The sequence below is a fragment of the Anoplopoma fimbria genome, chromosome 1 (assembly GCF_027596085.1).
Source record: "Anoplopoma fimbria isolate UVic2021 breed Golden Eagle Sablefish chromosome 1, Afim_UVic_2022, whole genome shotgun sequence".
Taxonomy (NCBI): Eukaryota; Metazoa; Chordata; class Actinopteri; order Perciformes; family Anoplopomatidae; genus Anoplopoma; species Anoplopoma fimbria.
Genome location: NC_072449.1, coordinates 10615027 through 10641105, shown reverse-complemented (window position 1 = coordinate 10641105; position 26079 = coordinate 10615027). Strand labels below are relative to the sequence as shown.

At 39.2% G+C, this 26079-nt stretch overlaps 2 protein-coding genes across 2 annotated transcripts; both read left to right on the top strand.

The window, feature by feature from the left end:
• The first annotated feature begins 570 nt into the window (after positions 1-570).
• Positions 571-14334, top strand: cul3b (cullin 3b). Its single transcript, XM_054618266.1, has 16 exons — positions 571-834; positions 2354-2551; positions 5114-5227; positions 5958-6118; positions 6985-7099; positions 7341-7569; positions 8042-8187; positions 8836-9012; positions 9782-9952; positions 10365-10472; positions 11015-11139; positions 11484-11580; positions 11930-12064; positions 12294-12480; positions 12666-12811; positions 13168-14334. Exons 1-16 carry the CDS (start codon positions 772-774, stop codon positions 13297-13299), a joined length of 2304 nt encoding a protein of 767 aa, XP_054474241.1. The 5' UTR covers positions 571-771; the 3' UTR covers positions 13300-14334.
• A 1821-nt stretch (positions 14335-16155) lies between these two features.
• On the top strand, positions 16156-22603 carry LOC129093805 (protein FAM124B). The gene is made up of 7 exons (XM_054601931.1): positions 16156-16512; positions 16848-16879; positions 17902-18111; positions 18417-18812; positions 18962-19158; positions 20647-20809; positions 21334-22603. Exons 1-7 carry the CDS (start codon positions 16442-16444, stop codon positions 21948-21950), a joined length of 1686 nt encoding a protein of 561 aa, XP_054457906.1. The 5' UTR covers positions 16156-16441; the 3' UTR covers positions 21951-22603.
• The last annotated feature ends 3476 nt before the right edge of the window (positions 22604-26079 follow it).

Genomic DNA, 26079 nt, shown 5'->3' with positions numbered 1-26079 from the left:
TAGAAGTAGAAGTACCTAAAATGGAAAGAAATCAAGTAAACTTCAAGGAAATAAAGAAAGTACAACTACTCAAGTATTTATACTTTGTTGTTTTCCATTTCATCAGGCTATTATTATGTATTTAATATGTTTATTAGTGCAGTAACAGAATGATTCCCTCCTCCAGTAGACTCTTCTTCCATTGTAGAATTGCAGTACAGGATACACAACTATTTAGGAAATGTACTATCAACATTCCCAGCTAAACTGTCTGCCATACAGTACCAGTCAAAAGTTTGGACACACCTTCTCATTCAACTACTTTGAAGAATCTAAAATATAAAACATATTCTGGTTTGTTGAGCATTTGTTTGTTTACCACATAATTCCATATGTGTTCCTTCATAGTTTGGATGTCTTCAATATTAATCTACAATGTAGAAAAAATAAAGAAAAACCATTGAATGAGAAGGTGTGTCCAAACTTTTTTGACTGGTACTGCACATATGTGACCATGTATTCTCAAGTACAGGTGCATGCAAAACTAAGAAAATGTTCCGATTCATTACTTCTTCTCGCGGGATTTGGAGAGCGTGACTTCTGCGCAGTGAGATCTGCAGGTGATCGCCATTGCTCTCAGCTTTGGCGTTTTGGCTGTCAACAATAAACTTGCGGTGCCGGGACGCGGAGCTACGAGGTCGAGTGAAACCAAGTAGTCGGCCCCCCCCCCCCCCGTCCCTCCCTGGAAAGACACTTTCATGTGAATACAGAGCCCCCAAGGACGAGGCAACCATGTCCAATCTCAGCAAAAGCGGCACCAAGAAGGACACCAAAATGAGGATACGGGCCTTTCCTGTAAGTGCAGTCCGCTGTAGGCGTTCGAACCGCCCGGCAGGCGGGGACGCGATCACCGTGGTCTGCGCTGATAGCCACATGCTAACAGGCTGCTACATGCTAACCAGCTGAGCAGCAGATATGACTGTGTCTTTCCGTAAACAAAAGTGCAGCAGTGAAATGGTGGAGTCGCCTCCATTCTTGGTCGGTTTGTTAGGTGGCTTTAGAGTTATTTAACCAGCAAAGTGTGAAGTTTTATTAATCACGTCTTTTAATATTAAACTACCTCTCATCTACCTGAACCTCAGCTAGCAGGCTGGGTCTGCCCACCCACATAGCCGATGCTAACTTTAGCACTGACTCTTGACACTTGTTGTTTTTCACTGTTTTGTGGGGGTTTTTTTTCTTTCTTTATCAAATGCATGACGTCTTTGCCACTGAGCTCTGCATTTGACTGACTTTTCACCAGGTAGACTCCCAACTGTGTGCAGGAACAAACAGCAACTACATGGAGGCTGGAAAAACAAGTCAGGTTACCCAGGGTTAGCTTTGGATTGCATCCATGGCTGGATCAGTAGTGGATATTGTTTCTGTCGTTATTTCACTGTCAAATTTGTGATTTAAGGATTCCTCTCTTCGTCCACCTGGCACTCCCTTTGTCTGCAAGTCACTGACAGACCTCATCTATGAACTGACCTCATTCTGCTTAAATTGAAATGTCAGTCCCTGTGTGACTTGCAGAGTGAGACTGCTCTATGAGTTATTGAGTGATTTCAATTTGTGTGCAAGTGACAGTGGTAACATAGATACTTGTGTTTAATACAGAGGACCTGGAGGACCCATGTGAAGCCTGTTGAATGTGGCCCCGGTCCTGACAGATTTGCTGGTAGAGCAGCATCTTGACATGCATGTGTTTGGGCTTGTCTGCTGAGAAGGAGCACGCATTGTTCCTCCTCACTAGCTGTTGCCCATATTCATTTTTTCTTTGTCTAATGTCTTTGCTATTGGGTAGACACTATGGGAAGACCACAAGAACTTCTTACGTTTAAAGCTTATTTGTAATTATAATGATGCACCGCAGCTTAGTACTGTGCATAATTAGTTTTTTACACACTGTCCGTAGTGGCTGACAAATTAGAAATCATGCTCCTGCATTTCTTATTCATGGGCAAATACCAGCTTTTAAACCCAATTAAAAAAAATTAAAAAAAAACTTTCTGTGTACATATGTAGCAAATAACAACTGTATAGCCTTATGCTATATCTAGAAATGTTTGGATTTGGTGGATACGCTAATACAGAACCTCAGTCAAGAAATATTTAATACTAACCGTCTAACCTATATAATGAAAGGGCCTTCTCATGGTGTACTGATATTGGCAAATATCCCTTCCATGTTGCATCTCAAACAAAACAACAACAGGTTGGGAGTCTATCTGCATTGTGAGGCTTTTTGTAGGAACAAGATCCTTGGTTCGATGTGTTGGTTGTCTCATATGAGTCGTCTTATTCAACCTCTTTACTGTCTACTTTTTTGCAGATGACCATGGATGAGAAGTACGTCAACAATATCTGGGACCTTCTGAAGAATGCCATCCAGGAGATTCAGAGGAAGAACAACAGCGGCCTGAGCTTCGAGGAACTGTACAGGAATGCCTACACAATGGTGCTTCACAAACACGGAGAGAAACTGTACACGGGTCTGCGGGAGGTCGTCACGGAACACCTTATCAACAAAGTAAGAGCTACACAGATTGCATTCATTTGCAAAACATCAGGCAAGATTATAATTTAGATTTTAAGTCTACACAGACAATGTAATTACTCATGTTGTAAACGCATAGGCAGTTCTTAAAACTCCCTTTAGAATCGCTATCTTCAGGAAGCAAATTTGCTTCTTTACTCAAGCTTTCCAAGGAAATCATAACACACAGAGAGGTGCACCTCTTCAGCTTGGTTAATTTGTCAGATACTTGAAGTCAAGTGATGACACATAGATTGCAAAATTAAGTCAAACATGCTCTATGCCCCCTCTTTAGTTTAAAGTATGTGCGACTGCCATTTCACTCAAGTGTGTAATAGATAATTATCGGTACATACTTGTCTTTAGTATGAGATGCTGCTGTGAAAATCATAGACTAGATCTTGATTTAGAAAAAGGTTTTTATTGAAATATGAAATTAAAAGTAAAGCCTCTTTTTAGAAGCCTACCTTTGCTAAACAGAGTCTGTCATAATCTTCATATTAAGATTCACAATACTGCTTAGCATGCGCATCATCCTTGCAAAACAAAGGTAATACCAGAAAACATGAGCTGTTACCCTTCACGACCAGCCTTGTGAGGAAGTTGGGGAATTCAATTTCAGAGGTTATTACTCTTGTCTTGTGTAATGGGAGATTCCACGTTTATGTGACTGGCATGGAAAGTGCTCAGATTTTGTGGAAAGGGTCCTTGAGTTGTGATGTTGCGTCGGGTTTTCAGCTGCACAAGGCTGGTCGTCTGTCTGCGAGCCTTTCATGAAACTGGTTTTGCCTTGTGAAGAAATCTATTGTTAGTAAAATGTTAGACATGTGAAATGGTGGTTTAATGGATTTCTCTGAAAAATCCATTAAACGAATGCAAGTGGATAATAATCCAAGGAATGGCAGTCCAATGCCGATACTGTAACTAAGATTAATATGTTTTTTCATTCCTGGTGATAAGTTAGAGACCCCTTCAGTGAATGTTTTTCCCAAGCTGCCATTTGTTTTTTTGTTGCACATAATTAGTAGCAAATTATGCTTGGCAGTGATATTAGTATTGAATGTTTCTATGCAGCGTACAGTGAGCAGATACCCAATGAGCAATATTTCAGCAGCCTGCTGTTGAATAGCAGCCAGGTGGTTTAACAGCTTAATTACATTTACATTCTCAATTTGGCAGGTTTAGTAAATTAACAGTCAGGGAATGTCAACTCGCGGGAGTTCAAAGACGAGAGAGCCGACTCCTGAGTGTGTTTTTATTATGTTATAATGATCCAGATATCAGTTTCAAAGAAAAACAGTAGTAATGGTTTGAATGCAGACTAAAAATCTACAAATGTATCTCAGACACTGCAACCAAACTGAAATATTGAAATAACTCGAATTAAGTGATTTTCTTTTACATTTTTTCAAGATACACTGTAAAACTGTTCCTATACGACAGTCACTCTAATTGGAGTTTGGGTTAAATATATTATCTTAGGCCTAATTATTGCAATAAGAGATCTTGAGTGAAGGATTTAGAGATTAGAATTTTTCTTTGAACACTGTTTGAGTGTCCACTCTCTCAAATTGCTGCTGAGCAGACCAGGCGGCCAGAACAGCAGGTGAATTTTGAAGCCAACATAAAAGGTGACAGATACAATTCCTATAATTTCATATAGGCATGGGAGGAGCTTTATCCTGCCCAAGTCTTTCTTTCTGCTCAACTTCAGTTCGGGCCTATTTGCAGTGGTCCATCACATCCTTCTAAATGTCATGTCATATTTAATATCAGAATCAAATTTGCCAGGCAGGTAGGTTTTCATATCCAAGATATTTGCCTTGGTGTTTTGGTGTATGTGCTATGAAGTGAGATAATAATCCAAAAGATGTATGACAATGTAATGGATTGAGCCAGCTGTGGAGATTTAATGTTAAAGTTCAACATTTATATAAAATGTATTAAACAATAGCTGAATATACGTATGCTGTAATATAGGTATGGAATAATATGATGGCAGAAGCAGTTGAGCTTATCAGCAACAAAACGGACCTCATAATTATAAGTTTATATGTAAATCATGCGTGTCCATAATGAGTATATTTAAAGGCATATTCAGATGTATGGGCTTGCTTTCATCTTGCAACTCAACTTTGATCTGGCTGTGAATAATAAGAAGTAAGTAAGTCTGTGAGGGTTGATCATGTGTATTAGTAAGAGCAGAGGTGATAATTCATCATCTGTCTTGAAGGAGGTCGGCGTGCCCTTAAGAATCTTTCTCCACAGAGACTTTTGGAATGCTGAGTCACGCTGCAGTTTGACTATTATCAAGCTGTTGTATGCCTGACTAGTGGAGAAAAAGTTTTAAAGAGGCAGCAAAGTAGAGGCACATTTAAAGACTGCATCAACAAGAAATCAAAAACTAAGTGTTAGCTTGATGCAAGAGCATTTTTTCTCTCTCACCAAGGGGTTTTCAAGTTGTTTTGCCCCTGGTCAGAAATTGTGTCATCACTAACACTGCATTACTTCATGAAGTGTGTCCTCATCATTCATGTGTGTTTGTTTCCCCCAAAGGTACGAGAAGATGTCCTCAACTCGCTAAACAATAACTTCCTTCAGACCCTAAATCAGGCCTGGAATGACCATCAAACAGCTATGGTGATGATCAGAGACATCCTGATGTACATGGTAAGCAGCTGATGTTTCCCAGGATTGTCATTGAACATGTTTACAGAGCTTAATAATGTCACACATCAGTGAGGAGAACACAACAGACTTACAAAAGTGAATACTGATCATAACTTGTGCCTCAGGTACTTCGTATTAATGTGTGCTCTGACTAAAGAAAGAATCAGAATCACAGTGGTTCCGATTCAGGTGCACATGTAAATGTAAAGTAGTAGAACAGACTTATTTGGCTGAGATACAACTTTAAAAACGACAATACATGCTATACAATTTGCCTTTATTCTATAAAATACTTAATTATTGGTTCTTCTTAACTATTGTGAGAACCATAGTAAAATAAGACTTTTGTGATTGTATCAGCAACTGTAACATTGGCTTGATGGCTTCTGATTAGGAGACAACGAATCAAATATGACAAATGACAACATGTGACATGATTAACCTGTGTTCACACAAACTGAAGAGGCTTTCTTCTCTTTCATAGAACATGTCTATGCAGGACTAAACTTTGTGTAGAGTTATTGTTGTCATTGCCAGAAATGTGTGGAAATATGTTTGCCTACATATCAACACAAAAGCGTATTTGAAAATGAACCTGGAGTGTATGTATCCAGTCTTTATATTACATTAAAAGTTGAGCTTGCACCCAAACATTTATGGATGACACAGAAACACATTAAACGTTGTTCAATGTTGTCAAGGTTGTCCTTTTTGTATGTTTGTCTCACAGGACCGGGTGTACGTACAGCAGAACAATGTAGAGAATGTCTACAACCTGGGTCTTATCATCTTTAGGGATCAAGTGGTTCGGTATGGCTGCATCAGAGATCACCTCCGACAGACCCTGCTGGACATGATTGCACGCGAGAGGAAAGGGGAGGTGGTGGACAGGTAGCCAAAGAATTACAGACAGGGTTGCTTGCATGACTTTTTGCTAGTTATGTTTACAGGTTTATTTTTTTTAATTTTTTTTTGTACATAAATTGGGGTGATATTGGAATCCACATCCTTAATATTTATTCAGATAATAAAAAAATGCATAATCAATAATAGAGCTATCAAGTACTTTTGCTACAATTAAAATGACTTTTCATTGAAACAGCCTCCGGCATTATAGAACATAGATTTCTCTGGGCCGTTAGCAGCCATAATGAGCATCAAGTAATGTTTCATTTGTTTGTTGTTTTTTCTATACATACACACACACACACACACACACACACACACACACACACACACACACACACACACACACACACACACACACACACTGTATCACTTTCTGCTCAAAGTGTGTGGCTCGGTGAAACTGACAAACCAATAGCATGAAAAAAGCACCAAAAGCACATATAAACACAGAGCCCTGTAACAACCTTTGGTTGTAAAATACCATATTAGACGTTGAGGGGCGTGACAGCAGAGGTTTTTGACGACCTGGGGATTTGAACAGGCTGCACACCCTGCACACTTTTATTTGTTTGGGGTTTGATACCCACGTCTTTGCTGACACCCAGAAATGTCCCAAACACAGCGAAATAAGTGGAAAAGAGAAAATGCAAGCAGAGGACATGGGGATTTCTAGATTCAGACACTGCCACACACTTCATGTGGGTCATAATTAATGACGGCATATGATCAGTCTTTTCTTTTTTTGGGGGGGGAAATTGCTGCATATTATACCTTCAACATTGCATTTATTTAATCTGTCATTTCTAATTGTGCCTTCAACTTTTGGTCTGCCTCTCCTTCTCCACCAGGGGGGCGATCAGAAATGCCTGCCAAATGTTGATGATCCTCGGCCTCGAAGGGAGATCAGTTTATGAAGAAGACTTTGAGGCACCGTTCTTAGAAATGTCTGCAGAATTCTTCCAGGTTTGTGGCAGAACATAATTCCTTCATTGAAAGATTCCTTCATTCATTTATTGTTTATCTTTTATTGAGATCCCAATTATTTCGGCTGCATCTTCCTTTTTCTGGCGTCCATATAAATGAAATGCAGTGTAAATGCAGATGATTCTCTGAACAGCTTTTAAAGGATTAACAACATAGATTATATATACCGTTGTACATCCTGTTGGACAGATTGGACAGACATTTTGTCTTTTACACTTAGATGGAGAGCCAAAAGTTCCTTGCAGAAAACAGTGCCAGTGTGTACATAAAGAAGGTCGAAGCCAGAATCAATGAGGAGATTGAGCGGGTGATGCACTGCCTGGATAAATCTACTGAAGAGCCCATTGTCAAGGTGGTGGAACGAGAGCTCATCTCCAAACACATGAAGACGATCGTAGAGATGGAGAACTCTGGCCTGGTCCACATGCTCAAAAACGGAAAGACAGACGGTAAGAGTGCTGCAGTCCTGTGCTGCTTATGCTTCACGCCTTTAGCATTTGTAGTTGGTCATTTATTTTAAAAAAATGATTTCGTTTATCACAGTTAAATTGTATGCCTCTCTCCAAAAAAAGAGAAACCAAAATCCCCAAAGCTCTTTAATAAACTGTTACTGTCACTTTCAAGAGGTGTATATTTTCCTGAAACAGTAATGCTGTCACAATGTTCCCTTTGCTCATGTCACAAACAATACGAGGAATGTAATTTTAAGTATTACATTTAGATGAAACTGGGACTGTAGTGCTGTAGCTTCAGTGATGCCTTCAGAAAATATTTTCACATCAGTACTCTCAGAGGTATTTCAGTTTACTCTGCACAAACAAGCCTCCTTCTCAGCAGATGTCAGCTACCCAGTCCTTTTCAGTCAGTAGAAATATATTTCTAACGTGTGCTTGTGTGTGTATTCGTGCGTGTCCATCACAGATTTGGCGTGCATGTACAAGCTGTTCAGCAGGGTTCCCAATGGGCTGAAGACCATGTGTGAGTGTATGAGCTCATACCTGCGGGAGCAAGGAAAGGCCCTCGTGTCGGAGGAGGGAGAGGGAAAGAACCCCGTGGACTACATCCAGGTGAGAAGATGTGGCCTCAGGAGATTAGAGTGCAGGGGTGTTATTGCTCAGTCTTGTGAATCTGCAGGAATATGTTGTAAAGTTTTCAATTAATTTGCTTCTGCAAGAGCAGGAGGCATTTCTGATGTTACAAGCGCTCTGTTGAAGCTCATTATAACCTTCTGCCGCGTATACTTTAGGTGAATGAGTTAGAGATCATGGAGTCATTTCTACTGGCTCTGCACACTAAAGCGCACCATTGCGTGCAGAGCTCTGACCATAATGTACTTCCATAGTCTCAAAGCAGAGGATAACTGCTGTGAATCCCTGCGTTTCGTGATGATGGTCTCTGCCCTCAACCACACTGTGTCGTTGCAAAGTCGGGAAAACATGTGAGGTCATTCAGGCCACTAGAGAGAAGGCCCTCTATTTTCAAGTCTTGTTATTTTCATCTCTGTGGTTTGAAGCTGCTGTGTGAAACCGGCTCAGTTGTTTGCAGTTTCAATCTGTCCTACCTGTTCTGGCTCTCGTCTAACCCACAGCAGCCTGACTCTTTTTTGATGAGACCGGCTTTCCACTGCTGGAGCTACTGTTGGAGCTGTAATTGCTGTGTTAAGCTACTGCAAGCTGCTGTAATATCCCTAATCGTCCATGTCTCTTTTCCTGCAGGGTTTGCTGGACCTGAAGTCCCGTTTCGACCGTTTCCTCCTGGAGTCTTTCAATAATGACCGGCTCTTCAAGCAAACCATTGCAGGCGACTTTGAGTACTTCCTTAACCTCAACTCTCGTTCGCCTGAGTACCTCTCACTCTTCATCGATGACAAACTAAAGAAAGGTGTAAAAGGGGTAAGCCCTCCAATGCATGACGTCAGACTTATGTTTTACATTAGTTGCCCTGGCGCACTTTTTCCATTTAGATTCCCCCTAAACTTTTTAATAATACATTTTAAGCGTTACATTTTTCGTCAGCTACCATGCACATTGTTAATTTCTTAAATGATTGAAACCGGAAAAAGGTTCAAGTAGAGGTTTTTTGGAGTCAGATGAAGCTATATCCGCAAGGCTGTTGTGTCAGAAAGCGCCTGAAGAAGGGGCCATTCGGGCCCCCCGTGAATTACTGATATCTTTCAAGGTTGTGACATTGCTCGAGGAGGAGAAAATGGAGCGGTTTCACACACACACACACACACACACACACACACACACACACACACACACACACACACACACACACACAGACAGACAGACCTGCAAAATGTCAGGCGCAACAGTAAAACCAATGAAAATGTTTAGTCGCACTTGACAGATTTTTGGCCACACTCTGGTTAACTTCTTTACACATACTCTTATTTTAGGACACAACACAGATGTGTCTGACCTGCTCATTCCGGATTTGATACCACAATGCAACCTATGAACATTTTTGTTTTATGCCATACCATGTACTAGCCAAACAAGCAATGCTATTATTGCCATATTATTTATTAGAGGTAGGAAATAGCCATATCATTTGTCATGTGTAACTCGCTGTAGTAGCTTGCTGTGTACCTAAGGTTATCTGATTATTGACTCTGTTAATGACCATCCTATGTTCATTATTTTATTTTTTGTCCAGTTGACAGAGCAGGAGGTGGAGTCCATACTGGACAAGGCCATGGTGCTCTTCCGTTTCATGCAGGAGAAGGACGTGTTTGAGAGGTACTACAAGCAGCACCTTGCACGCAGGCTGCTCACCAACAAGAGTGTCTCTGATGACTCTGAGAAGAACATGATCTCAAAGCTTAAGGTGAGTGGGCTTAACAAGTTCTATGGAGTAAAATAATGAGATTACTGTCAAGATTTTGCATGAATGAAAAACCTGCAGCCTCTAGATGAAAACCGGCTATCTAGTTCAAATGATTTATTGAAATATTGTTTTTTTCCTGCGCTTTATTATTTTACGTCCAACGTTTACGCTAACATTTTTCACATCACTATGAAATTTAGAAATCTAGTGATCTTGCCTATAGGCTATCTGAACCCCTATGGTAGGGACCTAAGCTTTATACAATGTGTAGGTGTATTACAAAGGATATGGGAAACATACAGTAAGCAGGATCAAATTGACAAAGATTTCTTGACCGCCATATGAGTGTTGATTTATCTTAAACGGCTTTGATTAACTAAATGTGATCCTTCTCCTGCTCTTTGTTGCTCAGACTGAGTGCGGCTGTCAGTTCACCTCTAAACTGGAGGGCATGTTCCGGGATATGAGCATCTCCAACACCACCATGGATGAGTTTAGACAACATCTACAGACAACCGGGGTAAGGAGACGCTGCATGCCAAAACTCATTCTGTCAAAAATAATGAGCCAATTTGCTACCTGTAATCAGTGCAAGGCTGCTTGACGGACGCTGCATTGCTACGTTGCTCAGTTACATAAGAACAATTATGCACCAAACTATCCATATCCTTGGAAAACATGGTGCTAATTTCAGTCTCTGTCACGTGTCCTTTTGTCACCAGAGCCTCTGTCACTGAATCTGATTATCTTTCTTGTTTGCTGAAGCACACAGTAATTATTTATGCACCCTTTGCTTAGTCTACAGCTGAATGTCCTTTTTAAACTTGTTTTTCCAAATTCATATAAATGATTATCTTGTGAAATTAAGAAGTTTTAAATATGGTAGGTGTAACCCAGTAATTTAAGATAAACAGAACATGCACCTTTTTTGTGTCATTAGGTTGTTGCTCATTTTTTTCTTAAGTTGTGTCATTGCACCTATAAAATCAATGACCTTCAGTGTGTAATGACATCATCGTAGACTGAAACTTGATTTTGCATCTTGTGTTTTTCTAACTTCAGGTGTCACTTGGAGGGGTGGATCTCACTGTTAGAGTCCTGACCACGGGATATTGGCCAACACAATCAGCAACACCAAAGTGCAACATCCCACCTTCACCGCGACATGCATTTGAAGTCTTTAGAAGGTCAGTTGTACATTAAGAGTTCATTGCTTTTATGTGTGAATGGTTTGTCTATAGACCAGGGGTTTCTGAAATGTGTGATTGAAAAGGAGGAGTCTTACTAGGACACATTATGTTTGTTACAATTGAAAACCTTTTTCAGTTCCTGACCAATTCTTCACAATATAAGCTTGTGTGTATTCCTAGAAATAGGATCATCATATATCTAGCATCGTTGATACTGTGCTGTATTGTCATGGTATTCTCCTTGGTTCTGTTACAGAAAGTTCTAACACTCAAGTTGGATTAATTATGCTACATTGGCTATTTTTAGAGGTTAACCTGGAATGACTCCCCTCTGCTTGTAGGTTTTATCTTGGTAAGCACAGCGGCAGACAACTCACACTGCAGCACCATATGGGCTCTGCAGATCTAAACGCCACCTTCTACGGTACCATCAAAAAGGTACGTGCCACCTTATAATGTAAGATCATTTTGTTTCCAAATTTTTCATTTTCAAAGTGTTAGTGATACTTTTTAAGTGTACTGCTAAAAATATTTTTTAACATTGTAAACACAAAGAGTAATGGACACCAATACATGTTATTAATAATTGTAAAAACAACTCTTTATTTTACTGAAAATGCAAAACTGTACTTGGCACTGGTTGACATTTTTCTCGAGTAGTTACGTATATTCATTTTCTTTTATGACTATTTTGAGGATTTTCATCGAAAGAAACTCTGATTTCTTGTGGAAGGGGATTCTGAATCATGTTCTTATATTCTGATCTTTTGTCACCACATATCAAAAGGATGATGGGTCAGAGGTTGTAGTGGGAGGAGCCCAGGTTACCGGCTCCAACACTAGGAAGCACATCCTGCAGGTCTCCACTTTTCAGATGACCATCCTCATGCTTTTCAACAACAGAGACAAATCCATCTTTGAGGTAAACAATTTGATACCGTACTGCCCTCTGCAATATATAACAGTATGTTACGGTTGTTTGACAAAAACATTTACCGTGCCAAGAAAGACAAACATCCTGTTGATTGGTAGTGGACCATTCCAGCAGGAAAAGGCACTTCTAATAAAAGTTTCAGATTCCTGCTTTTCTCTCTGTTATGTCTTGCTTAATGTTTTATCATGATCCCGAACTTGATCCTCCAACCCTGTAGGAGATCCAGCAGGAGACGGACATCCCAGAAAGGGAGCTGGTGCGAGCGCTGCAGTCTCTGGCTTGTGGGAAGCCCACTCAGAGAGTTCTAACAAAGGAGCCCAAGTCCAAGGAGATCGAGAACGGCCACGTGTTTACAGTCAATGACCAGTTTACCTCCAAACTTCACCGTGTCAAGATCCAGACAGGTACAAACATTTTAACAGTAACAGGCCCCATGTACTGCATGCAGAAAATGTAACAAAACCACAGAACATAATACTTTTTACCTCACGTTCAAATTATTTTGACTAATTTGGGAAATGTATATGTATACCTTCACTCACAGTACTTGTCTTGTGCATTTATTTTCCTTTTGTTATTCACCACCTAGTGGCTGCTAAACAAGGGGAGTCAGACCCCGAGAGGAAGGAGACGCGGCAGAAGGTGGACGATGACAGGAAGCACGAGATCGAAGCTGCCATCGTTCGCATCATGAAGTCCAGAAAGAAGATGCAGCACAATGTTCTAGTAGCAGAGGTCAGTAAACTGAACTGGTTGCATTTGCTCCCTCATTGGCATAATTTCTATTTGCACAGTTTTTTCCCATTAAGGAGCCCCTTTATTGATTAAGAATATGACCAACAAGAAGTGGTCCTCATCCTAGAAACAAGGCAATTTTGTTTGAGTTGAAAGTGAACACCCGTCACAGTCCATAAAAGGAAGTGTTATTATAATTTAATAAAACTGTCCAGAGTATCGGCCAGTGCAGAGTTGTAAAAGAACAGAAAATTAAATTAAAAGATGTAAAACAGGGTGATGATCACGGTAACAAAATGAGAATAGAAGGAAAAGTATGATGTACTGATTTTTATTTTTATTTTTTGTCTCCACAGGTCACGCAGCAGTTGCGTGCACGATTCCTTCCTAGCCCTGTAGTCATCAAGAAGCGCATTGAAGGACTCATTGAGAGGGAATATTTGGCACGAACACCGGAGGACCGCAAAGTGTACACTTATGTAGCATAAAACACATGAATTCAGTGAAAGCTAACGTCGAGTTGAGAGCAACTGAGAGCCTTGTTGTTATGGACTGCTATGCGTTTGAAAGAACTTGGAAGTGCTTTCATCATTGATTCTGGGAAACACTGGGAAGCTTAACTTTTCTTCCATCGAAAATGTGTAAAGAGAAAAAAACGTGCAAAAGATGGGGAAGTTTTCTAGCAATATTAGATTCCTTCTGCTGAGAGAAATGAAAGGAGGGGTCCTTGTTTTGTACAAAATAATGTTTCTTGTGGCCTTTGGAGAGAATTGGGTGAGCCTGTTTGCCAATTAAACACGTGCTGTTGAGAACGAGCGTAAACATGTTAAAGCAAACATGCAGCTACATGGAGACCAAGAAAACATTTGAACTCACTCCCCTGTTTTAAATGTAGATGTCAATGTGTTATGTTTGTTTTTTGTGGCACATTGATGGCTGTATGTGTTATCAGACACTCTTGGCCTTTTCCTCCTAGAGGATTTTAAATTTAAAGAAGAGGACAAAGTGTTAACTGGTACAGACCTGGTTTACGACAGCAGTAAAAAGGCATTTTGAGTACTGGAGGAAACATGAAGAGTGCTTAATTTATGTTAGAAATCTCTCTGTTTTTTGAGGTCGTTTTAATGTCTGATAAGAATTAAGTGCTCCTATATTTAATGCCATTTTCAATATGTGGGCCAGGTCTGTACTAGTGGTTAGAGAGATCAAGAGCTGTAGCTTCACAGCATGCTTTTATCTAACGGATCAATCAGGAGGAATAAGACGCATAAAAGCTACATAAATGGTGTTTGGTCTCTCATGACACATTTTTCACTTCAGGCCTGCTGTATGATTGGCCAAAAAAACTGCTCTCTTTGAATGGAAGGTTCCTCGTGGTGGATTTTTTGCATTTTCGAACGGGTGAAGCCAGTCTAGCACCATGTTCTAATGTGTACAAATTGTAAAATAATTATTGTACTCACTGCAAAGGTGGATTGTACAGGGCCTTGTTTTCATCATATTAAATGTAGAATAAAAAAATGAAGGGGTGGGTTTCTCCTTTCCTTTTTTTTTTCTTTTTTTTTTTTTTTTTTTTTTTTTACATCTTTCGTGTGAAGGCCTTGGCAGAAGTACATGCCTCTCTAACCATAATTAAAGCTTAGTTTATGGTATACAAGGAGCTTTGCGCGTCTCTGAAGTACATTGTTTACTACAGTATTTTGAGATGGAAGTGCAGCCTTTTTCTTTTTCTTTCAAGAAAATTGTACTCAGTTAAAATGTGTAGTTTTATTGAAACTGTTTATGAGAGATGTAGATTCAACTGTATGTGCTGTTTGGAGGCTTTACCTGTGTTGTTAAATTGCATTCTGTTATAATGAGAGGTGTTCCCAATATCTACCCTCTGATATAAAATTAATGTACAATTTTAGAACAGACACAAGCGCCACAAACTGCAGCCTTTAAAATAACTGAAATGTTTAATCAACACACTGTTCAGACAAAAATGAAACTCCGTGTTCAACATTAAATCCAAAAATATGACATTGTGAGATAAATAATCAATATAAATAGATTGACAAAATGTGACGTATAGCCGTGAAACTGTTAGAATATTTTCTTTACTTATTTTGTCCTGCTTTTTCAGTTTATTTTAGGTCATCTTTTATTTGTTAACTGCCATTTCTATGGCAAAAACGTCTATTAACTCAAATAAACCAAAATCTATGTCTATTAGTCGTCAGACAAAAGGCTAAGGACAGACAGACTTTGGAAAATGATGGAATTAAACTAAAATGACCTGCAATAAACTAATGTGAAAAGATGCAGGATGAAATAATTTGTTGTATGCTTTGTTTAATATTGAACACCTTGAGTCACCATACAGTATCAGTCAAAGGTTTAGACACACCTTCTCATTCAATGGTTTTTCTTTATTTTTATTTCTATTTTTTCTACATTGTAGATTAATATTGAAGACATCCAAACTATGAAGGAACACATATGGAATTATGTGGTAAACAAACAAATGCTCAACAAACCAGAATGTTTTATATTTTAGATTCTTCAAAGTAGTTGAATGAGAAGGTGTGTCCAAACTTTTGACTGGTACTGTATGTGTATACATATGTATATATATATATATATATATATATATATATATATATATATATATATATATATATATATATATATATATATATGTATATGTATGTATATATGTACAGTACCAGTCAAATGTTTGGACACACCTTCTCATTCAATGTTTTTTTTTATTTATACAATTTTTTTCATTGTATATTAATATTGAAGACATCCAAACTATGAAGGAACACATATGGAATTATGTGGTAAACAAACAAATGCTCAACAAACCAGAATATGTCTTCCATTTTAGAAAGTAGTTGAATGAGAAGGTGTGTCCAAACTTTTGACTGGTACTGTATGTGTGTGTGTGTGTGTGTGTGTGTGTGTGTGTGTATATATATATATATATATATATATATATATATATATATATATATATGTGTGTATATATATCTGTATGTATGTATATATGTACAGTACCAGTCAAAAGTTTGGACACACTTTCTCATTCAATGCTTTTTCTTTATTTTTATTTCTACATTGTCCAACCTTTTGACTGGTACTGTACATTAAGGTAAGTTATTTTTAATTGGGACTGCATTAGTTGTTGATGCCCATGCACTGTATGCATGATGTGTGTGTGTGTGTGTGTGTGTGTGTGTGTGTGTGTGTGTGTGTGTGTGTGTGTGTGTGTGTGTGTGTGTGTGTGTGTGTGTGTGTGCGTGTGTGCATGTCTTTCCTTGTCCCAAAAGCGAGTGTAATGCTCTTAAGAAGGCATTAACAAACACTGTGTTTAACAGGGTTGGAGCCTCCCCTCCACACGGCCCAGCCCATCTGGAGCGTGTCCTTTGTCCTCTCACACTGTTAGACGCCATCTGCTCCACGTTACTAACGCCAGTATGGTTGCCTAGTGACGTCAGCGTCCCAGCAAAAGAGTCCCCCTTTTTTTTCTTTTTTTTAAACTCTGCAGGAAAAAAAAAAAAAAAAAAAAAAAAACAATCAGCCGGGATGCTTTTCACGCTCAAACGCTGCTCACACTTTATCTTTCACAGGTGACTTCATCGCATGTGGAGGGCAGTGCTTCTCCCGGACGATGATGTTGAGGAGGCCCGAGGATGGAAAACGTGGAGTCCTGAGTGAGTCCAACCGTGAGCTAACGATGCTAACGTTAGCTTAGCTTAGCCAGCTCGCTGTAGCCACAGTGGGAGTCCTGACAGTGAGGGGGGTTAGGGGGGTATTATGTCAATATTTCTTCTGTTAGATGCATTCTTGTGAATTCCTTTTTTTTTTTTAAGCTCATGTTGCCTAACAACATTTAGAGTGTTGTCATGGTAACCAAGGGAGGGAGGTGGGGGGGTAGTTTCCAAACAAACCAACCACAAGGTGGAGACAGATTTTGGGGTCTTTCCCTGCAGCCAAATGTAAACCTGAAAATAAATCACTTTGTGTGCTTTTCTGTTTTCTTATTCAGGTCTGACTGCAGCAGGATGTCATCAGCTGGCAGTGAGTGTGCATTCACTGCTGAGATTTATACACTTTATACTCTGTTTGCACTGCCAAAACCAAGGTTTACACTGCACTGTTTGCACACATTTGAAATTTTAGATACTCACCTGCTGTACATGGTAAAGTTTTCATTCCCTTTGTGTATTTTTATCTGTATATTGTTGTTTGTTGTACAGTGTTTGTTGTTCGCTGATGCTGGCTGTTGTATCACTACAATGACAATAAAAACCTCTTTATCTTAACCCTTTCATGCATAGAGGTCACTACAGTTGACAGCTATTCAAATGTTGTTTTCTTGTATATGCATGGCTTTTGATGGCATTAGTGCACATCAGTAGTCACTGTAGTGGCTGATTTGTGCAACTATGCCATCAAAACCCATGCGTATACAAGAAAACAACATTTGAATAGCTATCCACTGTAGTGACCTCTATGCATGAAAGGGTTAAAGTTGGGACACTCACAAGGGACATATTTACAATATGCATGGTCAGAACTGATACAGCAGAGGCCAATTTTTATCATTAATATGAGTCAAGCTCAAACAGCCCTAAGTCCTACACTTTTAATGCAATTCGATAGTTATTTAGACTCTACCTACCCATGTATTTCAAACTCTGTATTTCAAATTATGAGGTAAAAAAGACTTGTCTAGGAGAACGATTCTGCCATTTATAGTCTATTGGTGGTGATGAGATTCCAAACAAAGTGCATCAGTGATTGTTTTGGCAATAAACTAAATACTAAACCACTAAACACCTTCTTCAATTTGACAGTTGTAATGTGACTACCTTTCCAAAGAAGACATAGTACATCTGTTTTGATGAGCTGAGTCGTACTCCCCATGACATGAAACTGATCTTGAAATGTGAAATCTGAGTACCCCTTTAACTTCTAGACATTTGTTATGGTTTCTGCTTAAACATCTGTGCTGTCTGGTTTTAGCACTTGCATGTTTTGCACTTGCCTAAACTACCTTTGTACACTTATATGCATTGTGTGTGTGTGTGTAACCCCAGTTCAGTTCATGACCAGTCGGGTCAGGCAGCAGCGGCAGCAGCAGCTCATGCTAATGAACTTGCATCTGCTCGCCAACCCTGGAGACTCCCTGCTGCTGCAGCACACCCTGGATCGCCTCCTACGCTGGCTCTGCCCCAGTCTCCGTATCTTCCATGTGTCAGAGAGGGCCTCCCCGTTCAGAAGTTACACCCCCCTCTGTTCTGTGGCAGGTAACGATACTTTCTGTGTGGTCTTGCATTTATTATACAAGTCGGGTCTCCTGTATTTGATTAAAAGGGATGCCAAACTCTGTTGTGCCAGAACAACGTATTTTTTTTTCCCGTAAATAGGAAAATAATAATTTCCATATGTGAAAACAAGACCACCCCCTCAAATGTTGTACTCTTAACTCAATACTACATTTACTCTGAATATGGAGTAAGCATGCAATCCCACATGAGGTTCCCTTGATAGACTCTGCATCTGTTTTTATTTTAGCCTGATTGAGAACAACTCTTTTACAAAAATGTCTCAGGCTACCCTTCTGTGGCCATCACCTTCTTCCTCCATGAGGCCTATGGAGAGGAGCGAATCCTCAAAGTGCTGGACTTCTTTCAACATCCTCCCTGGCAGTACCACCACACTGAGACCTGCGGCAGCCGAACTGGAGGGGTCTACATTACCTCCGGCAGCTCCCCCGCCAATGCCATGTTGCGGCCCTACCTCCTGCCCAGCAGAGATTTCTATAGTTTGGGAGCAGACATGCCTGTGTGGGGGGTTCGACCAGTCCACTGTGGAGGAGAAATACTACGTGTGACACTGTACAGTGGATATGACAACTACGAGGATGCTGTGCGGCTCTATGAGACAGTGCTGCAGCGACAGGCAGAGGAGCAAAAGACGGGCTTCTGCTGGTTCACTCTGCACACAGGTACATCTCAAGAGTGTTGCTTTTTAATTTTTCTTAAAAAATAAGCTATTTATCTCATCCAGTCCAGCTTTAAGGCTTAGCTTTTTTTTATTATGATAAGAAGAAAAGCAAATTGGCAAGTGACACATAATCACTTTTTATCCTCACAGAGCCTGGGCTGTGCCTGCAGCTGGCTTTAAAACAGTTGTCACCAGGGGCTCGGGTGGAGCCATGCACCTCTGCTGTGCTGCAGTTTAGTGTGGAAGAAATTGGCCAACTAGTTCCTCTGTTGCCCAACCCCTGTACCCCCATAAGCACCTCACGCTGGCAGACAGAAGACCTGGATGGCAACAAGATTCTCTTCCAGGTAATTGTTTACTTCAGAACTATCTCACAACATAGAGAGTCAAAAGAGAAGGATCTTTGTTCTGCCAAAATGTTATTCATAGAATGGACAATTTTGTACAAAAATGTGAACTGAACAGGTTGCTTGAGGGAATAACATGTTTGCTTTGGAGGGAAAGCCTCGTTGTTTGTGAAATGAAGGAATGTTTATGTTGCCTGTCAGTTTTATGTTTCATGTTTTTTGACAAACTGATGATTATTTAACCTGGAATGAATCAAGGAGAAGCTTTTCTTCCATACACAGTTAGCTCTTGGTAAATAAAGAGAGAAAAACATCTAAAAAGACATCCAACATCAGTTGGTGAACTGCATGCACAACATGATTCTCATAATGCAAAACACACTTTGTAAGATTTGTATGTGATACAAACCCCATTTTGTTACCAGATATTGTCCAAACACGACTAAATATAGATGAAAATGATATTGTACTACTTCTTGCTTCATAATGACAAGTAATGCAAAGTAATGCAACATCTGACAAGTAATTCAACATCTGTTTAGATGTTGCATTACCAGATATTTTTTTTTATTCTTATTTCTTATTTTTATACTATTTTTATTTTATTGTATAATATGTGTATTTATTATCTGTTCTATGTAGTTGAGCTGCTGCAACACCCGAATTTCCCCCATGGGGATCAATAAAGGAATATAATAATAATAATAATAATGTCTATAGAAGTAGGTAAATAATAGAAAAGGTTTTACTCTCCAAATATACTTTAAAGAGAACATATGACAAGATCAATGACAGAATTTTATATTGGAAAGTTAATTTTGACTGAATTTAGAATGGTCATTGATATGAACCAATTCAGGTCCACTGTTATTTAGAGGATTTGCGATTTGATGTTTTTGTCCAAATACAATTGTGTACCGAATGATAAACATTAGAGCAAGTCCGGATGGCAAAATGTGAATGGCTGCTTTTCTTTCCTTGTGTTGCAAATCTTATTGATTGCTGCCAGTTTCACATCTCAGGTTTAAGTTTTAACAATGTCACATAACGCAAAACTGGTGAGACATAGCCCAACAAAAATAGACAAGTTTAAAAAAAAACTATAATGTTTTGGCCAAAAGGCCAGAATTCTTCATTCTATTCACACATCATGGTAATCAGTTTTGACTGTTTGGGTTACTTCATTGGATCAGAATAATGAAATCAAGCTTTCAACTGGTATCAAAATCATTGATTAAGACCAATCTCATTAGATAACACAGCATCAGTTCAATAATAGAAACGGAAAAAGACTTGTAATTTCATTCTTCCTCTGATGATGAAATCAAAAAGACAGGTGGTTGCCGTCTTTCTCCAGCTCAAAGCTGTCAGAGGAGCCATATGTAAGATGCGTGTATTCTAATTCTCTACAAGTCACTTAACTTGCTTAAATCTCTGTAGTCCTGGAGTAAATCATAATCCCCCTCCTTCTGTTCTTCTGTGCTGCAGGTGCAAACCCCGGCTCAACCTTCACGACCTCTGACCTGTGCTTTCCCCCTGACCTGCCCCAGCATTTCCCCCCGCGGGATACAGCTCAGGAGCTCGGGACAGAGCCACAGCCTGTCGCCCTGCAGCCTCACCACTCCCCTGCCCTGGCAAACACACAGGCAAGGTTAGTACACAGAAGTGGAAACTTCCCTATAGACACATTTATTGATGATTCATTTATATGGGTCAAATTGAAACAGACTTTACACTTTGTTTCACAATTCAGGATCAAATTAAAAAGATCATTACCAGGGTCTTTAAAAAAAAAAAAAGGTCTTAAGAGGTATTTAGTCCACTTTCAGGATTCTTGCAACCCGATGATGTTCTCAGCTGTATCTTCAGTGTGTTGGATCTGCTGTTTATATAGCAGGAGCCATCGTTAACGTAATTAGTAACCCCTGCTTTTCCTACGGTGGCATAAAAGTGAAAGTCAAACTGCCTGCTGTTAAAGCGGCCCATGGTTCTATTCCACTGATCTAAAAAGCAAATGGCTTGGGTCGGATTCAAACCCCTCGCCACTAAAGTCAGGACTCAGCCCGGGTACATCGGGCGCCCTGTAGGCTCACGTGGTAGAGCATATGCTAAATGGAAAGGTTTCTAATTGCCCACTTCTGTGCCTCTGCTCCATGTGTCTTTGGTTGTCAACAGGCCACAGACCGCGCAGTGACCCTGTCCTTGAGAAGCTTCATGGAGGAGGTGGTGGAGCAGAGAGCCAGGGATCAGGAAGCTGCTGTAGCACCCCTCCAGGTAGCTCCTGTTACTCATCACAGCGAAGCAGCCCTGCACCGCCCTCAACTACCAACCACCCTGACTCTCCTCTGCGCACCTCCGTCACTCGTTCTTTCTCCCATCTCCTTCTGGAAGAAGAGGAGGAGGAGGAGGAGCCAGAAACCAACGTAGACACAGGAGTCCCTGTCCCACTGCTCTCTGACACGGAAGTCAAAATATTTGCTCGTTCTTCCTCCATGGACCTTTTGATGAAAGTCAATTCTGAGAGACCTGCTGCCGTAGGGTCTTCAGCGTTTGAGGGTCTGGCCAAGGAGCTGATTGATTGTCTGCCACGGACACACATACACCCTCAGGTCGCCTCCAGGACATGGGGCTCCGCTGGATGTACAGATGCAGCCAGGAAGCGCTGTGACAGCAGGACTGTGGCAGCAGGACAAAGTCCCTCCAAAGGGCCATTTGTGGAGAACAGGACTACTGCTGAGCTGCTGTCAGCACAAACAGACAACAGGGAGCCAGTAGATGAGTTCTTCATCTAAATTCCTATATGATGATATGTCATGATGAACCTGTTAAAGTGGATCTGAAGTTATGCAGGAGGACGCAGCTGAGTAGTCTGACTAAAGAGAAGTCCTCTGGAATACAGAAGAACCCAAAGCTCAGCTGCAGGTGACACTTTCCACTCAGAAATGACTTAAAATGGTTTGACAATATACAGTGCAGTTGTTTAAACAAGAGAGCTACCAAGAGAGTATTATTTTAAAACAGTGCAGCTAATAATATTCTTCAATTTCAAATTACTTTTATATTTAGATCCAACTAATTATTTGTGCAGCTATTGTGCTAAAATGTAGCCCTGTGAATAGCACAACATGAAGGAAAAGCTTAAGTATGTATTAAGTGTTACTGTCAGGGAACTAATGCCAGTTTGGTTTCTGTCACATTACTCAACTAGGCAAGCTTATGGTTTATTGTTCAATTGCCTTTGAAACAGATGAAGGCGCTCTTTGATGTCGCTGAAATCTGATGCAGCACTGTCAGTCTGTCATAGGCTCGACATAGTGAAAGTATAGCCTAGTGGCTTTTATTTTAATTTGTTTAAATACACTTCAAATTATTTTTACTCTTTATTTGTGTGTTAAAATGTACTAGAATTAGGCCAAATTACTGTATTGAAGAGGATTACATTTTCTCACATAATTATGTTTATCCTCGGATTACTTAGAGTTAACAGGATTTTCTAAATAAATATTTTAAGAGGACATTTAGACCTTACAAAAAAATCTTGTAATATATGTTTTTTTAATAATAATTTAACCAGTAGTATGTTAGGTGTCTTAAACAGCCCAAATGTGTCGTGGGACCTAAGAAATGTTAATAACTGTAAGGCTATAAGATGTGGGATCAGCAGACAGATAAATATAAGTGAAAACTTAACCATGTATTAAACTGATCACATACAACAGATGGTCAAAACCACAACATTTTTGCACAGTGCTCGTGCTCATTGTAGTGATTATAGCTGTTTAAAGACCAGTCTGACTAAAGATGATATATTTTTCATTTACCATTTAATGACCTTGTGAGTCAGGTAAAGTCTCTTCTTCTACACAGATTACTTGACATTCTCTTCATCCAGAAAACTTTATATTGTGGCCAAGGAACTTTTAAATTGAACCCACTCACTGATAAACCTGAATCTGGTGTTCACTTGTGCATTTTAGCGAGTTCTTGATTAAATGCATATGATCTTAAGGTTATACAGTATGAGCTGAAGGTGTGCTGAGCAGCTAGCAGGCATTAATGTTTTTCAGGGTTTACTGTTAATGAGAGTAATGGCAGAAAGGCAAGCATGCTCAGGAAGCATTAACTGTGAGTGTCCTTAGTGTGTAAAATGTTGAAGGCTAAGTATTAATAGTATTAAACCATATTTTTGTTGTGGTCAGATTGTTAAGGCTTACCGTGTGTTCTGAGTTATTTCCACATGACAGCAAGTTTTAAGATTCAATACCAATGTTATGCCATTGTCAAAATGACTTATCTGTAGGATTAGTATACTCTACTGTGAGCTGAGTAATCAATGATCAACATTGGACTGACAGACGACCGTTCTGCCTGCAGTGATGGAAATATCCCATGCAAAGTGAACACTCTGATCGGATGAAAAGGTCAGAAATGAAAGATGGATGTCAATAATTTATATCCACAGTTTTGTTAAACTATTGTTGCATTTGGCCTTCAGTCAAAAACTAGACAGAATAACATTTTTGTTTGAATTTGGAAACACCCATGGCTGCTTTGACAGATGTGAATCAGAAATATGACCTCACATAATGCTAAGCACCCTGGAAACTCACTTGCTGTACTGGGAGTCAGTGATAAAGATGTACGCCTTCTACTATAGATAGCAATTGCAACTGGCTTAAGTAAGTAACTAGTCATTTCTACGATATGTTACATAGTTTGTGATACTGCAGAAGAGATGACACATTTCTTTTGTTTTTTTGTCAGTGTGCAAAAATACCGAGAGAAAAAAAGATGCTTTTAAAAGTATTGTTCCAACAAAACAATCCAACAAAAATCTAAATGTATGTAAATCCATTAATGTCATAAGTTTACTGAGCTATGTTCCCTTTGCAACATATAAACTTAATGTGGGTTTAGGCTGAAAAAGTAAAATCACCTTTACATTATAGTATACGGCAACAAATTTCACTTTATCTAAAGCTTACAGCTCCCTCTGCTGGTCAAAGAATGTTGTTGCTCAATATTTAGTTTTTAAGGAAATCATTTGCAAAACAGAATCATATTGTATTTGTTCATAGTGGTTCCAAAAATGTATCAAGTACTTCACATTCCACATAATATTATACTGTAGACACAGGTGAAACTGACTTGGCCACTGCAATTACAAATAGTAATCACATTTTTAAACTAAGTTTTGAAATGTAGTTTTAAAAGAGCATAAAACGCCATCCTGATGACAAAATCTTTCCTCAGAGAGAGAAAAATATAACACCTGGCAAAGAACCCATAACCCCTTCTTTGGTAGTTTCTGATACAGTCAGTATCTCCCAAACATTTTGCCACGATGACTAGTTATTGGTCCAAAGTAGAAAAGTAAAACTTGGCCATGACTTTTTTTTATAGCATTTTATACTATGACAAACGTTACAATGATTTTTTTTTAATGGCATACTATACTGTCACTCTTTTGTATTATATACTGTACTATGACTTTTTTTATGACAAACTACTACTTTCTGACTTTTAATAGTGTGCTATTAATTGCATACTATACTATGGCATTTTGATGACTATTTTATGATATTCTGAATTATGACTTTTTTTAATAACATTTTGTGTCTTACTAAAATGTTTTTTTTAACGAATACTATCAATTTTTACGACTACTTTTGGACATACTAAAATTACTTTTAATAACATTTTATGAAATACTGTGCTATGACTTAATAATTAAAGTATTTTCTTATGACTTTTTTTGCCTTACCATCCCATGACTTTTTAATGACTAATTGTGATTTACCATAACATGACTTTTTTGAAAAACTATACTATGACCTTTTTGACATACTACATTTTTGACTGTATTGACATACTATACTTTTCCAACATACTATACTATTACTTTTTTGAAATGCTATTCTAGGACTTTTTTAGACTTACTATAGTATGACTTTTCTCAATGCTATACTGTGACTTTTTTCGACATCATATACAAATTACTTTTTTGGCCTTTTTTTGTCGTACTATACCAAGACTTTTTTATGACTTTTTTTGGCCTTTTCTCAACATAATATAGTCTGACTATTTTTGTAAATCCCAGAGTTACAGTTATTTCAACGTACTTTACTATGCCTTTTTTCTACATGCTGTTATGTGACTTTAAAAAACAATACTAAACAATGATTTTTTTTTTATTATTTCAACATGGTATATGTTGCAAACTTCAGGAGTTTAACAGATGGGTCACCTGAGGTGCAGTCATTAGTCTAGAGGGAGAAGAGCAGTGGGGAGAGCACACATCCCTGGGGGGCGCCTGTGCTGGTAGTCCGGATGCTTGATGTGGTTTTTCCAGGCCTCACCTGCTGGGTCCTGTCTGTCATGAAGTGAGTGATCCACTGACAGATGGAGGCTGGCACAGTGAGCTGGGAGAGTTTGTGTTTGAGTACTACCGGGATGATGGTGTTGAACGCCGAGCTGAAGTCCACAAACAGAGCCCTTGCATATGTCCCTGGGGAGTCGAGGTGTTGCAGCATGTAGTGCAGTGCCATGTTGACTGCATCATCCACCGACCTGTTTGCCCGGTGGACAAACTGCAGGGGGTCCAGCCGGGGGCCTGTGATGTCCTTCAGGTGGGTCAACACCAGTTTCGAGTTACTATACTATGACGTTTTTCAACATACTATACTATCACTTTTTTTTCGACATACTGTACTATGACTTATTTGTCTTTTTTTCAAAATAGTATACTGACTTTTTTTCGATATGCTACTATGACTGTTCTTTTTTGGACTTTTATCAACATACTATACTATCACCTTTTTACGACATACTATTCTATGACTTTTTTTCAACATACTATACTATGACTTTTTTCGACATACTATACTATCACCTTTTTTCGACATACTATTTTATGACTTT

What these genes read in the sequence shown, in the direction of transcription:
- cul3b (XM_054618266.1), top strand. Translation starts at nt 772, where the DNA reads ATGTCCAATCTCAGCAAAAGCGGCACCAAGAAGGACACCAAAATGAGG. An exon ending in CGGAACACCTTATCAACAAA is followed by an intron (nt 2,552 to 5,113) that starts GTAAGAGCTACA and finishes TTTCCCCCAAAG; the next exon opens with GTACGAGAAGATGTCCTCAA. An exon ending in AAAGGGGAGGTGGTGGACAG is followed by an intron (nt 6,119 to 6,984) that starts GTAGCCAAAGAA and finishes CTTCTCCACCAG; the next exon opens with GGGGGCGATCAGAAATGCCT.
- LOC129093805 (XM_054601931.1), top strand. Translation starts at nt 16,442, where the DNA reads ATGTGGAGGGCAGTGCTTCTCCCGGACGATGATGTTGAGGAGGCCCGA. An exon ending in CTGGTTCACTCTGCACACAG is followed by an intron (nt 18,813 to 18,961) that starts GTACATCTCAAG and finishes TTATCCTCACAG; the next exon opens with AGCCTGGGCTGTGCCTGCAG. An exon ending in GCAACAAGATTCTCTTCCAG is followed by an intron (nt 19,159 to 20,646) that starts GTAATTGTTTAC and finishes TCTGTGCTGCAG; the next exon opens with GTGCAAACCCCGGCTCAACC.